Raw genomic sequence first — 14,199 nt, forward strand, 5'->3', positions numbered from 1 at the left:
GTTCCATGCTATTATATTACCCGTTTTGGATGTTTATGGGCTTTACTTTACACTTTTATATCATTTTTGGGACTAACCTACTAACCGGAGGCCCAACCCGAATTGTTGTTTTTTTTCCTATTTCAGTGTTTCGAAGAAAAGGAATATCAAACGGAGTCCAAACGGAATGAAACCTCCGGGAGCGATCTATTTGGAACAAGCGTGATCCAGGGGACTTGGAGTGGACGTCAAACAACAACCAAGGCGGCCACGAGGGTGCCCGGCGTGCCCCCACCCTCGTGGGCCCCTCGAACGTCCACCGACCTACTTCTTCCTCCTATATATACTCTTGTACCCTAAAAACATCAGAAGGGACCACGAAAACCTAACTCCACCACCGCAGCCTTTTGTATCCGCGAAATCCCATCTTGGAGCCTTTGCTGGCGCTCCGCCGAAGGGGGAATCAACCACGGAGGGCCTCTACATCATCTCCAAGGCCTCTCCTATGAGTTGTGAGTAGTTTACCACAGACCTTCGGGTCCATAGTTATTAGCTAGATGGCTTCTTCTCTCTCTTTGATTCTCAATACAAAGTTCTCCTTGATCTTCTTGGAGATCTATTCGATGTAACTCTTTTTGCGTGTGTTTGTCGAGAACCGATGAATTGTGGGTTTATGATCAAGTTTATCTATGAGAAATATTTGAATCTCCTCTGAATCTTTTATGTGTGATTAAGTTATCTTTGCAAGTCTCTTCGAATTATCAGTTTGGTTTGGCCTACTAGATTGATCTTTCTTGCAATGGGAGAAGTGCTTAGCTTTGGGTTCAATCTTGCGGTGTCCTTTCCCAGTGACAGCAGGTGCAGCAAGGCATGTATTGTATTATTGCCATCGAGGATAAAAAGATGGAGTTTATATCATATTGCATGAGTTTATCCCTCTACATCATGTCGTCTTTCTTAATGCGTTACTCTGTTCTTCATGAACTTAATACTCTAGATGCAGGCAGGAGTCGGTCGATGTGTGGAGTAATAGTAGTAGATGCAGAATCGTTTCGATCTACTTGGCACAGACGTGATGCCTATATACATGATCATGCCTAGATAATCTCATAACTATGTGCTTTTCTATCAATTGCTCGACAGTAATTTGTTCACCTATCGTAATACTTATGCTATCTTGAGAGAAGCCACTAGTGAAATCTATGGCCCCCGGGTTTATCTTTTATCATATAAGTTTTTCCATCTACTTTTATTTGCATCTTTACTTTTCCATCTATATCATAAAAATACCAAAAATATTTATCTTATCATATTATCTCTATCAGTTCTCACTTTCGCAAGTGGCCGTGAAGGGATTGACAACCCCTTTATTGCGTTGGTTGCGAGGTTCTTGTTCGTTTTGTAGGTGCGTGTGACTTTTGAGGAGCCTCCTACTGGTTTGATACCTTGGTTCTCAAAAACTAAGGAAAATACTTATGCTACTTTGTTGCGTCACCCTTTCCTCTTCAAGGAAAACCAATGCAAGCTCAAGACGTAGCAACAAGGATTTCTAGCGCCGTTGCCGGGGAGGTCTTCGCTCAAGTCAAGACATACCAAGTACCCATCACAAACTCATCTCCCTTGCATTACATTATTTGCCATTTGCCTCTCGTTTTCCTCTCTCCCACTTCACCCTTGCCGTTTTATTCACCTTCCCTTTCCCAATCTCCTCTCTCTTTTGCTTGCCTTTTTGTTTGCTTGTGTGTTGGATTGCTTGTCACGATGGCACAAGATAATACGAAATTGTGTGACTTTTCCAATACTAATAATAATGATTTCCTTAGCACTCCGATTGCTCCTCTTTATGATGTTGAGTCTTGTGAAATCAATGCTGCTTTGTTGAATCTTGTTATGAAAGATCAATTCTCCGGCCTTCCTAGTGAAGATGCCGCTACTCATCTAAACAACTTTATTGATTTGTGTGATATGCAAAAGAAGAAAGATACGGATAATGATATTGTTAAGTTGAAGTTATTTCCGTTTTCACTTAGAGATCGTGCTAAAACCTGGTTTTCGTCTTTGCCTAAGAATAATATTGAGTCATGGAATAAGTGCAAAGATGATTTTATCTCTAAGTATTTTCCTCCCGCTAAGATCATCTCTCTTAAGAACGATATTATGAATTTTAAACAACTTGATCATGAGCATGTTGCCCAATATTGAGAAAGAATGAAATTAATGATTCGCAATTGCCCTACTCATGGTTGAACTTATGGATGATCGTACAAATTTTTTATGCCAGATTGAATTTTGCTTCTAGAAATCTTTTAGATTCGGTGCGGGAGGCACTTTTATGGAAATCACCTTAGGAGAAGCTACTAAACTCCTTGATAACATTATGGCTAATTATTCTCAATGACATACTGAAAGATCTACTAGTAAAAAAGTGCATGCTACAGAAGAAATTAATGTTTTGAGTGAAAAGATGGATGAACTTATGAAATTGTTTGCTACTAAGAGTGCTCTTATTGTTCCTAATGATATGCATTTGTCTACTTTGATTGAAAATAATAATGAATCTATGGATGTGAATTTTGTTGGTAGGAATAATTTTGGTACAATGCTTATAGAGAAAACTTTAATCCTAGACCGTTCCCTAGTAATTCCTCTAATAATTATGGAAATTCCTACAACAACTCTTATGGAAATTTTAATAAGATGTCCTCTAATTTTGAGAATAGCGCTAAAGAATTTATGATCTCTCAAAAGAAACAAATTTAAAAAAGCGGACAATTTTTTAAAGCATGAACATTTTTTTCGAATCTTGGGAACAAATTTTGAAACGGAGAACAAATTTGAAAGCACGAACAATTTCTTAAAGCACGAATACTTTTTGAATATTGAGCACAAATTTTGAGACGAAGAGCAAATTTGAAATATCCAGAACAAATTTGGAAGCGCAAACATTGTTTGAAAACGTGATTTTTTTTTAAATCTGGTACATTATATTCGAAATTTTTTGGGTAACGAGAACAAATTTTGAATTTTGGGAACATTTTTTTTGAAAACTGAACATTTTATGGAAACACAAACAAAATTTGAATATTTTTATAAAGAAGAGGAGAAAAGAAAATGAAATAACAAACCAAAGAAAGAAAACAAATAGAAAAACAAAAAAAAAGAAATAACTAAAAACGAAAAGAAGAAGAAAAATTCGAAAAATCAAAAAGAACATTTTTTAAAAGAAAGAACATTTTTCGAAAATTAACAAATCTGAATATGTACTTAGTATAAAAAGATAAAATAACATTGAAAAAATAACACGAAAACAAAAACGAAAAAAAAAGAAAAGAAAGAAGAAATTAGAAAATGAAACAGGAAAGAAAAAAAAAGAAAAAAGGAAAAAAGAAAACCGGTTTAGGGAACCTTCTAGAAAAAGCCAGAAAAAACCGGCTGGGAAACTCTAGAAGGTTCCCAAAACCGGAAACACTGGAACACTAGAACACGTTAAATGGGCCGGCGCAAGGGTAGCGCTCCATCGCTGGCTCTGTGCGATGCGTCGACTGTTTGACGCAACGAGCGTCCAATAGGAAATTCCGGTCCGGTCGGCTCGGCGAGCATTCTAATCTGACGCACTACCAACAAATTCGGCCCAGCCCACTAACTAACCCGAAAGCCCATCAACCGTCTGAATCAGTTGCTAGTTAGGCCGAAAAATCAGCCGAACGCATGCAACCCGGTGGCGACAGACGGAGCCCTGAGTGGCCTCCTTCACCGACCCACGAAGGAGAACAGCTCCACGCGACAGAGAGACAGCAACTGCCCGACCGCACTCTTCCACCTCCCGCCCACGCCCAGATCTCCCGGAGCTTCCCAGAGAGCAGCCCCGACCCCACTCAAGGTCAGACATGGCGGCCTTCACCAAGCTCGAGGACTCCCCCATGTTCCGCAAGCAGGTGCTTCCCTTATCTCCCTGCCCGCGAGGCGTACACGATCATCGGGGTCCCTCCGGGTTAGCAGTTTTGGGATCCCGTGGATTGAAGAGATCTCCGGTTTGTTCCGTGTTTTGCTTGGCCTGCTTGGTGGGCTCGCATCAGGCGCATGGTGGGTTTTGAGCTGTATTTAGAGTTTTGATGGTTGTAATGACAGAGCTGGGGCGGATTTGGGGATTCGGCACCATTTTGTGTCGCGAGATCTCGACTTGATCGTGTGCTTTCCTGGTTGTCGGTCGGTTTTGATTGGAAATGCGAGAGCTCTTTGAGTGGTTGGAATTTTTCTCGATAAAATTCCGTGTTGGATTGGATTGGACGAATCGAGTAGGTTGGTGCTGATTTGGCCTCATGAGTGGCTCACATTGTGTCTGCTAACCGGGTAGGTCTCTGCGTTCCTGTTACCTTTTGGCTTTTGTGGTGCCGATAGTGATTAGTTGGAGGGCTGACGGCTGAGGCTTTTCTGGTTGCAGTGGCGCCTTCTTGTTTTTAGATCAATTTTGCTACTTGCCGCACACTTGGAACACAATGGTTAGATCATGTAAGGACGAACCTGCCACTTGTGGATTCAGTGAATTGGGAAGCTTGCTGGCCAAATTCTGAATCCGGCCATTCAGTCCGTGAAATTTGCTAGTTTTGTTGCCACCTTTTTAATTACAATGATCTGTTTCACCTTTTAAATATGTTATTTACTGTTAGTGCTAAAATAAATAAATAAATTATTTGAGCATATCCAAAATGTAGCACTGTTACTGTTTTGTAAAGAGTAAATGTTATTCTGTTGCTTAAATGTTACATTGGAAATGTTGATAAAATGTGCACTATATAACTACTACTATTTGATAAACAAAAAGCCACTGCACCTAAAGGCATAAAAACTAGATGATACCCCGCGCGTTGCTGTGGAAATATCAGTAAGCAATTTGGCATGGATATAGGAATTTTTTTCTCAAAAATGAATAGATGAGCATTGTGCAAATACAAATACATATTTCCAGTCAAGATAATCTTGGGTTTTTCCCTGCAAAAGAAAAAAGTTAATCATGTGCTATACAGAACCAAATTGAATATATAGTTTCTTACGAAAGAGCAACAATCCTTATTGTGCGACGAAACCATGTAATTAATTAAATTGCAAGATAAGGACTACTATAGCTAAGGATGTTTTTTTTTGGTGAAAATGCTTGAGCAAGTTTGCAATATTGATGGTCACTTCTGGCCCGGCCTAAAAAATGTTGCCAAATATAACATAAGAGTTGTTTACCTAAAAAGGGAAGAGATAGAGTTGTTAGTCTTCTGAAGTAAATCATGAAAGAACACAAAATTGGCAAACTTAGTGAACAGCAAGCAACTTGAAAATTAAATAAATCAGTTTGATACATAAATCATGAAAGAACACAAAATTGGCAAACTTAAGTGAATAGCAAACAACTTGAAAATTAAATAAATCAGTTTGATACATACATCATGTTAAAGCACAATTAGGGTTTAGAGTGTCATATCACCAACACTAAAATACATCCATGCTGCAAATCCAGTTTATGAGACCTCAATATGTTAATGAGCAATCTAAGGAAGAGGGGTTTGAGGAAAGGCTTAAGACTGGCATACCAGAAGGTGGAACTGGAGTACACTGTATATTGAACGAAAAGGTAGAGATGTCCCCTTGATCTGAAATGATGATTCAAATAAATGAATGGTCAGAATGCTTCAATTCCTATCCTACCAATATGTGGTAAAGACATAATATCGATAAGTCTCATGCATGAAGAGCTACAGAAACTACATAAGAAAATAATGTAAAGGTCAGAAGAACATACACCTTCATCTTGCACCATGACTTATAGTACAAAATATTTCAAATTCTTTTGCCTTTATAAAATAAAAAAAGGTTACAAAAAGTCAGTATTTATGAGAACAAATCATGAAAAACCACATCTTCAGCTTCAACATGGGATTATGTCAGAGTTGCACTGGCACATTCTACTTTACATCTGCTTTCAATGATCAAGGCAATTCAGTAAGAAAGTTCGGAAAATACTATGACCGTGAACTGCCTTTTGTGGGTTCAAAGTATACCTGGCCATACCTCGGGCCGGGCTGGGCTTCGGTCGGGCCTAGCCAAGCCCGATGAAAAAAACCTAGGCCTGAGCCCGGCCCGGCCATCGGGCCTGTTTTCTGGGCCCAAGCCCGGCCCGAACACGTAAAAGCCCGTCGGGCTCCGGGCCGGCCCGGCCTGACCTTCAGAGAAATGCAAAAACGACGGGCCCGGGCCCGGCCTTCGGGCTCAAAATCTAAGCCCGAGCCCGGCCCGGGGGCAGCGTCGGGCCGGGCCGGGTCGGCCGGGCCGGGCTTCCCATGGCCAGGTATAGTTCAAACACAATATCCAATAAACATTAATTATCCTATTGTAGTCAAATACCAGGAAAACGTATGAGAAACTGACGATATAAGTAATATTATGAACTCTACTGAACTTTTATACACAAAATTTGTTGACCAAAAAATACATTTGGTGTAGAGGTTGTGGATGACATCATTCTCTGAGTGCTACTGTTAGTAGCATTTTCTAAAAGGACATGGTACAACCATTTGCATAACAAAACTCGGATGCAGTATCTAATCTCTATTATCTCTGTCAAGAAACCATAAATATTCGATTGCTGGCATGGCAGCACGACCTCATTAATCTGCACAAAGATTCAGTTTGAGGTAAAACAAAAGGGTACCAATTGGACGTGCATAGTTAAAGAATACGAAAGAAGAATAAAGGTTAAGATTAGTAATCGATCTAAGAGAACACGGTAGAATTAATTAAAAAACTGCATTTTTTTAGACGAACTGGCATGTTTGTACAGATTACCTGACGGGCGTTGGCTGTTCATATGGGGACCTATAGATGAATCGGCTTTTGTGGATACATGACTTGACGAACATATATCCACGCAACCTGACAGAGTCATCGATACGGCGGATGTGATCGCCGGGGCTGGGGGTTGGAGGACTGCTAGTGCCTGTGAAGATGGATGAAGGTCTATCATCAACAGGCCTCACCATCAATCAACTAATCCACCCGTGTGAGACGGCCATGCCTACTCGTGTGTGTGTGCCATCGTGCAGCCTCGACAGTAGAGTAAGACATGGTCTCGTCACGCATCTGCGCAAGGGTAGGCGTTGGACGGCATGGGAAGGAACATGTGGTCCGCCCATACAGCGCCATCCCACGCCAGACTAAAGCCACGGCCGGAGCAATCCTATTCCTCCATCAGCCGTGTCCTCGCCATGAAGAAAATCAAATTGAAAATAGAAAGAAAACAATACGGCAAGAAGAACTCATTAGGGAATCATTTGGGTAGGAAGCGGGAGCACCATTGAAACTTACCTATCTAAGAACTCCGGGGGGCTGTCCAGCCAAGCACAAAGACGTATCCATTGGCTACCAGGCGAGTGAGCGGCTGGCCTGTGGCTGTTGTCGACCGCTGCTACCGCGGTGCGAATGGGGTGGTTGCGCCGCTAAGCACCCGCCGGCGAGAGTACATAACGACGTGGAGAGATGAAGATGAAGGGACCGAGAGAGGAGCGGAATGCGTCTGTTAGTGGATTTTTATTGTTTGGGAATCGTGAGTAACCGTGCTCCATGGAAGAGAAAAAACAGTAGGCTCGCTCGTCAATCACGGAAGGCGAAAGCGATAGCTTCCGTGACCAGGCGACGATACACGAGAAAGAAAGGAATATATTGCATCACATGATTTTGATTGGTTGGTACCTGATGATGGCATGCTGAGTTGGACCATTTGCATGTTAAGAGAATACCTTGTAGTGGGGAGCAACTTCTTAAGAATGGTAGATACCACTGTAAGACAATAATGCGTAACTCACTTTACTTTTGCAACAATACAAAGCACAGTCGTCTTATAATATAGTGTAGGCTGTTTTGGTGTCATTTAATCGTTTAAACTCACAAAAAATCGCTTGGTGCTCATTACAGTTTTCAGTTTGTGTAGACAGTGTTTGGTCCCTGTTATGGCCTGGGCCCCATTTTGACCCCGTACTTTCAGTATAATAGACTAGTCCTGTTACACATCAAATTGGGTCATCAGTGGCGCACATTGACATGGTGGGACAAATAGACATTGACATGGCTGCTAACTCATACAGGGATTAGCTGCCTGCCCACACGAAATTACCATCTGTTCACGTCAACCCAGTTCGTTCCAGGGGCCCCAAAATGAGCCTTGGGGTAAAGGAGGGAAAAATGTGCACTGTGCCCTTGCGGGGACGTTGGTGCTCTGAATTTTTGGAACACATTGTTGGACCAGCATGACCAATTGAAAATTTGACATATTGAACTGACATATAGGCTTCATCTGTAAATGAGAAGGCCCTTGGTTGCAGTTCTTCGGATTTTATATGTATTCCATGACTAACCTTACTCAAGATTGATTTCTGTTGTAATTTAGCAATGAAAGAAATCCAAAGATTATTCTCTAAATGGCTGTTATGCGGGCATAATGATTATTTCACAGAAATAGTAGTGATCTTGACACATGACTGTTTGGACACTGGTCTCAATAATTTCCCTTTAACTTCTCTCTCTTTTTTGGCCAACAGACCTTTCTTTCCAGTTTAAAGTGTAATTGAACTTATACATGCATTTAAGTTGTTTCTGACTTATTTCAATTGATTCATAGGTCAATTCTTTGGAACAAATTACCGATGAACTGAAACAGCGGTGTTCAAACCTTCATAAAGGATGCAAAAAATTCATGTACATTTCTCTCCTAACTCCTGTTCCTTAGCTGTAAACATTTGTTGTGGAAACGTAAAACAACTTGGCAGCACGCGCAGCGTTGCGGATGCTATAGGTACATAGTACTGTATGGATTTCTTATATAGTATTATTTATTTCATGTAATACATTAATTCTTTTTACTACCTAAGTTTATTTGAAGGCAAGTAAATATTAAGTTTCTGTGGCCTTAGATTAGATGTGGTACTGATTTGTGTTGTGTAATAATAGAGAAACTATGGAACTCACTACTCCCAGTAAAAGCAACCACAAAATGAGTTACTTAGTTCAAGGTTGAAGCCATACCACCTGGCCTTCCTCTGCACGATATTAATCCTAATGTTAACCAAGGTTCACATAACAAACCATGCTATGTACGTGGATCAAGGCCCTACGGCCAGCATACACAATCAAGGCAGGGATTCTGTTAGGAAAGAAGAAAATAAAAATAGGAAAGTGATACATTCAGTTAGGAATATAAAGATAGAGAGGTGCTTTGTTAGGAAATTAGAGACAGAGTTAGAGGTTCATGGATCAAACTAGTCTTCTTATATATAAAGGACTAGCAAGTGACCTTTCGAGACTATTTCATTGCATGCCCCAAAAGGTTACACACTGGTCCTATATGTATATGTGATGGCTGACTAGATCATTAAGACTCAAACTTATCTCCTAAGAAAGCTTATTTGTATCTGTAAATTTCTAATTGAAGTTATATCTTTTCTAACCCTATAATATCCTATCTGTACTTAATTCTTAAACCAGTCCCTGCGTCCATAACATATGAACCCTCCTTAGGGCATACAACCTCACTGGAATGCTGAAGCTAGTTATAAGCGTTTTTACAGGAAAGCAAATTATTAACTTGGTCCTGTATTATTGTGTTATGGTCCAATATTAATTTGGATCTCTATAGCATATATTCTATGGATGCCTGTGAATGATAATTTTACATACTCCTTTTCTTGCTGCTTCTAGCTATTTTTACTATTATATTGCATGCAACTATGCCATTTTGTAATTTTGAGGATTAAAAGAATAATAAACCTTTTGGTTGATGTTCAAGCTTGTTATAGTTTGGCTAATATCCTTAGTTTCAGGGGATCTCTTGATGAAGGATACGCAGGGGATCTTTTATTTGCTGACGCCCTAGAAGCTTTTGGTGCTGGTCGAGATGACCCTGTTAGTGTTGCCATTGGAGGTTATTTCACAAAAATATCTGATGTTTCGTTTGCTTAATTTTGTCCTGGTTTCTCATCTATACTTACTGAAGCCATTATCCTTCTCAATTGAATATCTTGTGCCCCTTTATTTTTGTTAAATCTTGGTTCTTAATATGCCCACATTTGCTTAATAGACCACAGTTCTTTGCAACAGTTGACATGATTTGCACCATGCCATCTCACTGGAACTAGATTATGCGAGTTTCTTCAGTAAAATACGATTCCATGTAACCGTTTAGATTTGGGAGAAACCTGAACTTCCAAATTCCTTATTATGTTGCAGGGCCTGTAATGTCCAAGTTCACTACTGCTTTTAGGGAGCTTGGAACGTACAAGGAGCTCCTTCGTTCCCAGGTACTACCTATCATGTATCCTTGGCCTCTACCTTTCTTGGTAGTTTACTTCACCCGTGAGAATAATTTAGTACTCCCTCTGTAAACTAATATAAGACGTTTTGAGTTTTGAGTTTGAAGAACAGGCGTGGCGCAGTAGTGAAGTACTCCCCACTTGTGCCAAGAGGTCCTGGGTTCGACGCAGCCTCTCTGCATTGCACTGTGCAGGGGCAAGGTTTGCCTCGTATAATCCTTCCCCAGACCCCACCTTGTGTGGGAGCTTCTAGCACTGGGTCTGTCCTTTTAAGTTTTGAGGTTGCACGCCTTGAATTTATCCCTTGCGAGTAATGGCATGAGCTATCCCATTTCAATTTATAGCATTTGCATCAGCAGTACCTGTGCTTTCATTCTTCTATTTTCAGATTCTAACCCGCAGTTTGGAACTACGGCAATTTGACACTGTAGCTTCAATATTTAGGCTGTAGCGTAGTGAGTATATTTTACCACCTACAAATTGGATTAGTGGTAAGTTTCAGTACATGTGGAGCAGATTGAAAGTGGAGGTGGTCAAATGTTACACTTTTAACATAAAGGCGTGAATTCGCAAAACCATAAAATTGCAATTATGAGCCATGCATACCCCAATTTGAGAAGGCTTGTACATCCTTAGGGCATCTCCAGCCGTTCGGCCCCCCAGCGCGCCTAAATAGAGCGGCCTGGGGGCATGCCGGCGCTAGTTCGGCCCCTGGGGGCGACCTAGCTCCCAGTCACGCCCCCACGCGCCGGCCCCAGGATGCGGGAAATTTAAACTTGGTCGTTCCCGCTCTCAAAAGACGCCGCAAATCCGGCTATCGGACGTAGTCTGGCGTTACAAAAAACAGAGCGCCGCCGCCGCAAGTTCGTGTGCGCAACGATTCACTCGGCGGGGTCGGCTCCAGGCGTTGGCGGAGTCGGCGTGCGCGGGCTCGTCGGTGTCGGAGCTGCTTCGGTGCTGGGCTGCGTCGGCGCGGCTTCGGCACTGCTGGGCGGCGATGTAGAGGCGTCGTTCGGGCTTGGCGTCCGTGTGGTCGTGGGCGTCGTCGGCGTTGCCGTCGGCAGCTCGTTCAGGATGAGGCCGCGCTGCACCAGGTACCACGCCTTGAGCTTTTCGTCGTTGCTCTGGAGCATGTCCGCCCCGCCCATCAGAAAAGCCATGTCGGTGTTCCTCTTCTTCGCGGCGACGTTCGTCCGGAGCAGGTCGAGCTTGATGGCGTTGTTCTTCATTAGCGACGACCACCGCGCCTCGGTCTTCTCTCGCGTAGGACGGCCCGGGCCTGGGTGTCGGCGAGGCAATGCTCGATGGACTCCTGCACTCGCGCGGTTGCCGCGTCGGCGCTTTTCCCCTTCTTTGCCAATTTGTGGCCGTCCGGCCGCCCCTCTGACGCGCCCGGAGTCGTCGCGTCCGGCTTGTATGTCTCCTTGGCCTTGTCGAGGGCACGTCGGACTTCCGCCCACTTCTCGCACTTGTCAATGCGCTTGTAGACGTGGAGGTGCTCGAAGTCGGCGTCTTGTTTGTCGCCCCGATACATGGCGAACATACGCAGCAGCTGCGTGGAGGGACGGGCGGCGGGCGTAGGGGACGAAGATATGCGGGCGAACGGCGTGCGTACCTGATCCTCAACGCTGGCGCCGCTCTCCGGGCGAGCCGCGACCTCCTCGACGATTCCATGCCATTTGTTGCACGCCAACTGGATACGCCCCCAATGGTTCGCCATCGCCTTGGAGCCACGCTGCATGTAGACGCCTTTGAAGTAGGGGTCGACGAGCTTCCGCTCGTCGAACTTGGCCTTGATGCGGTCCCAGTACGTCTCCAAGCTCTGGTTCGCGCCGGTGGTCGGGTCGAGGCAGACGACTTTCCATGCTTCGGCGAGGCATTCCTCCTCCTTGGACGTCCACTTGATGCGCGGTTCGCCTGACCTAGCCGCCCGCTTCTTCTTCTTCTGGCGCCCCTTCGTCGGAACAGGAGCCGACTCCTCCTCCTCCTCCTCCTCCTCCTCGTCCTCCTCCTCCTCGGGTTCCTGCGCGTCGTCGCCGTAGACGTAGCCGAGCTCGGCCTCCATGTCGCCGCTGAGGTCCACTACCTCGTCCTGGGTGGCGAACCCGGGAGACGCGGCGGCCGCGGTCGATCCTGTCGCGATGATGTCGTCCATGTCGGCTCCCGTGTCGTCGGCGTCGCCGAGGTGCGAGAAGGGTAGCGGTCCGCTGTAGAGATGGGGCGTCGGTGTGGACGCGTAGGCGGCGGGCGGCGAGTAGTTGTATGGAGGGTACTGCACGCCGACGAAGGCGGGCGAGGGCGTGCGTGTAGCGGGGTGACCATGAGGGAAGGTCACGTTTGGGTTGAACCCACCGTGCGCGTCGCCGTTGGCGTAGCCGGGCGACGATGAACCCCATGGAGATCCGGCGCCTTGCTGTCCCCAGGGCGCGTACTGGGCGTGGCTGACGACGGGTGGATTCATCCCCGCCTGGTCGACCGATGAGGAAGACGCCGCCGCGCGCGCCGCGTTGTCGCGGGCCTTCTTGGCTATGGCCCTGTTCCGCCTGTCGGCGGTGACTGCTTCGCGCCGCTGAACTTCCACCCTCCACTCGGCGTTCGACAGGCCCGGTGGCTTCGATGGCGGCGCCCTCGGCTTCCTCTGCTTCGGCTGGGCCACGGCGCCAGTCGCGGTTGCCGCCGCGCGCGGCATGGCGTACTTCTTCGGCGGCATGGCGTACTTCTTCGCGGCGAGCGGGAGGGGGTTTGGCGGGAGAAAGGGAGAGAATGGCGGGAGGAAGGCGAGCGAGCGGGAGAGCTGCGAGGGAAAAGCGTCAAGAAACGGCGGGAAAAGGCCCTCGGGTCGCCTCCAGGGCGGGCCCACGCGCCTTTTTCGCTTGTGCCGGCTCCCCAAGCGCCCCCCAGGGCGCCGGGTTCGGCCTGGGTCCGCCGGCACCAGTTTTGGCCCGAGCCGGCGAAAAACGGGCTTCTGGGGGCGCGACTGGGGCCTTTTTTTGGCGCCGGCGCGGCAAAATCGCCTGGGGAGGGCCTGTTGGGGGCGCGGCTGGAGATGCCCTTATATTGCAAGAAACAGAACTGATAGGAAGGAAATGCCAAAGTAGTCTTTGAATCAGACCTCTTGTTCATTATGTTTTGAATGTTAAGTGTCATACTCCAGTCTAGGGTCTGTGTATTCCTTGAGTCTTGTAATAGATGCCCTTTGGGCCTTATATTGATACAACAAATCTCTGCTCTTCCAGTCAGAAGGTTCTCCATTATTTTCCGAAATGCAGAAATTATCTTATTGGATATGAACAAATTAACCAATCAGTAAATTTTAGAGCACCCCTGGTTGTATGGTTGTAATTGCAGGTCAGACTTGCTGAACCTAACAGCTAAACGGTGAAGTTTGACCAAAAAATCATCCAGACACATTTGTTATCAACTATATACTTTAAACTAGTGTATGTATAAGTTCTAAGGAATCCTTTTGGAATGACAATTATACATCAGTGCAAGTGCTCTGTTGTTTCTAACTAAGCCACTAGGGACTTTACACAGCTGGAAAAAACTGTTAAGAATGGAAAACATTTTGATATACTTGCTTGACTACACCGGCATATATCCAGAACCTGAATCATGTGTTGAAAGAGGATATTTATGTGTTATGTAATGAGGTCTCCATTTGGGATCACAGAATCTGTATGTACAGATTCCTGGAAAGCTGGCACATTTCATTTGGTTATGGTGTATGACGTTCTGTTCCTTTTTCCTAGTAAAATATCATTACAAGTGACTGTAACATTCTAATCAGTCTGTCCCTTCAAACAGGTCGAGCATATGCTTAGTGAACGGTTGACGCAATTCATTAACGAGGATCTGCATGATGCAAAGGTGA

At 44.8% G+C, this 14,199-nt stretch overlaps 1 protein-coding gene across 3 annotated transcripts in view; it reads left to right on the forward strand.

The window, feature by feature from the left end:
• Nucleotides 1-3,710: 3,710 nt before the first annotated feature.
• LOC119322206 (ADP-ribosylation factor GTPase-activating protein AGD2-like) overlaps nucleotides 3,711-14,199 on the forward strand; it is a 20,709-nt gene continuing 10,220 nt past the window's right edge. Inside the window, exons 1-5 of one of the 3 annotated variants that reach the window (XM_037595704.1) lie at nucleotides 3,711-3,914; nucleotides 8,639-8,715; nucleotides 9,837-9,937; nucleotides 10,243-10,313; nucleotides 14,133-14,195. In XM_037595704.1, the coding sequence (XP_037451601.1) occupies nucleotides 3,867-3,914; nucleotides 8,639-8,715; nucleotides 9,837-9,937; nucleotides 10,243-10,313; nucleotides 14,133-14,195 (360 nt within the window). In that variant the 5' untranslated portion in view covers nucleotides 3,711-3,866. Of the gene's footprint in view, nucleotides 3,915-8,638; nucleotides 8,716-9,836; nucleotides 9,938-10,242; nucleotides 10,314-10,336; nucleotides 10,527-14,132; nucleotides 14,196-14,199 lie in introns of those variants that run through there. The other 2 variants (XM_037595703.1, XM_037595705.1) reach the window with 2 other exon arrangements.

Source organism: Triticum dicoccoides, chromosome 6B, assembly GCF_002162155.2.
Source record: "Triticum dicoccoides isolate Atlit2015 ecotype Zavitan chromosome 6B, WEW_v2.0, whole genome shotgun sequence".
NCBI lineage: Eukaryota > Viridiplantae > Streptophyta > Magnoliopsida > Poales > Poaceae > Triticum > Triticum dicoccoides.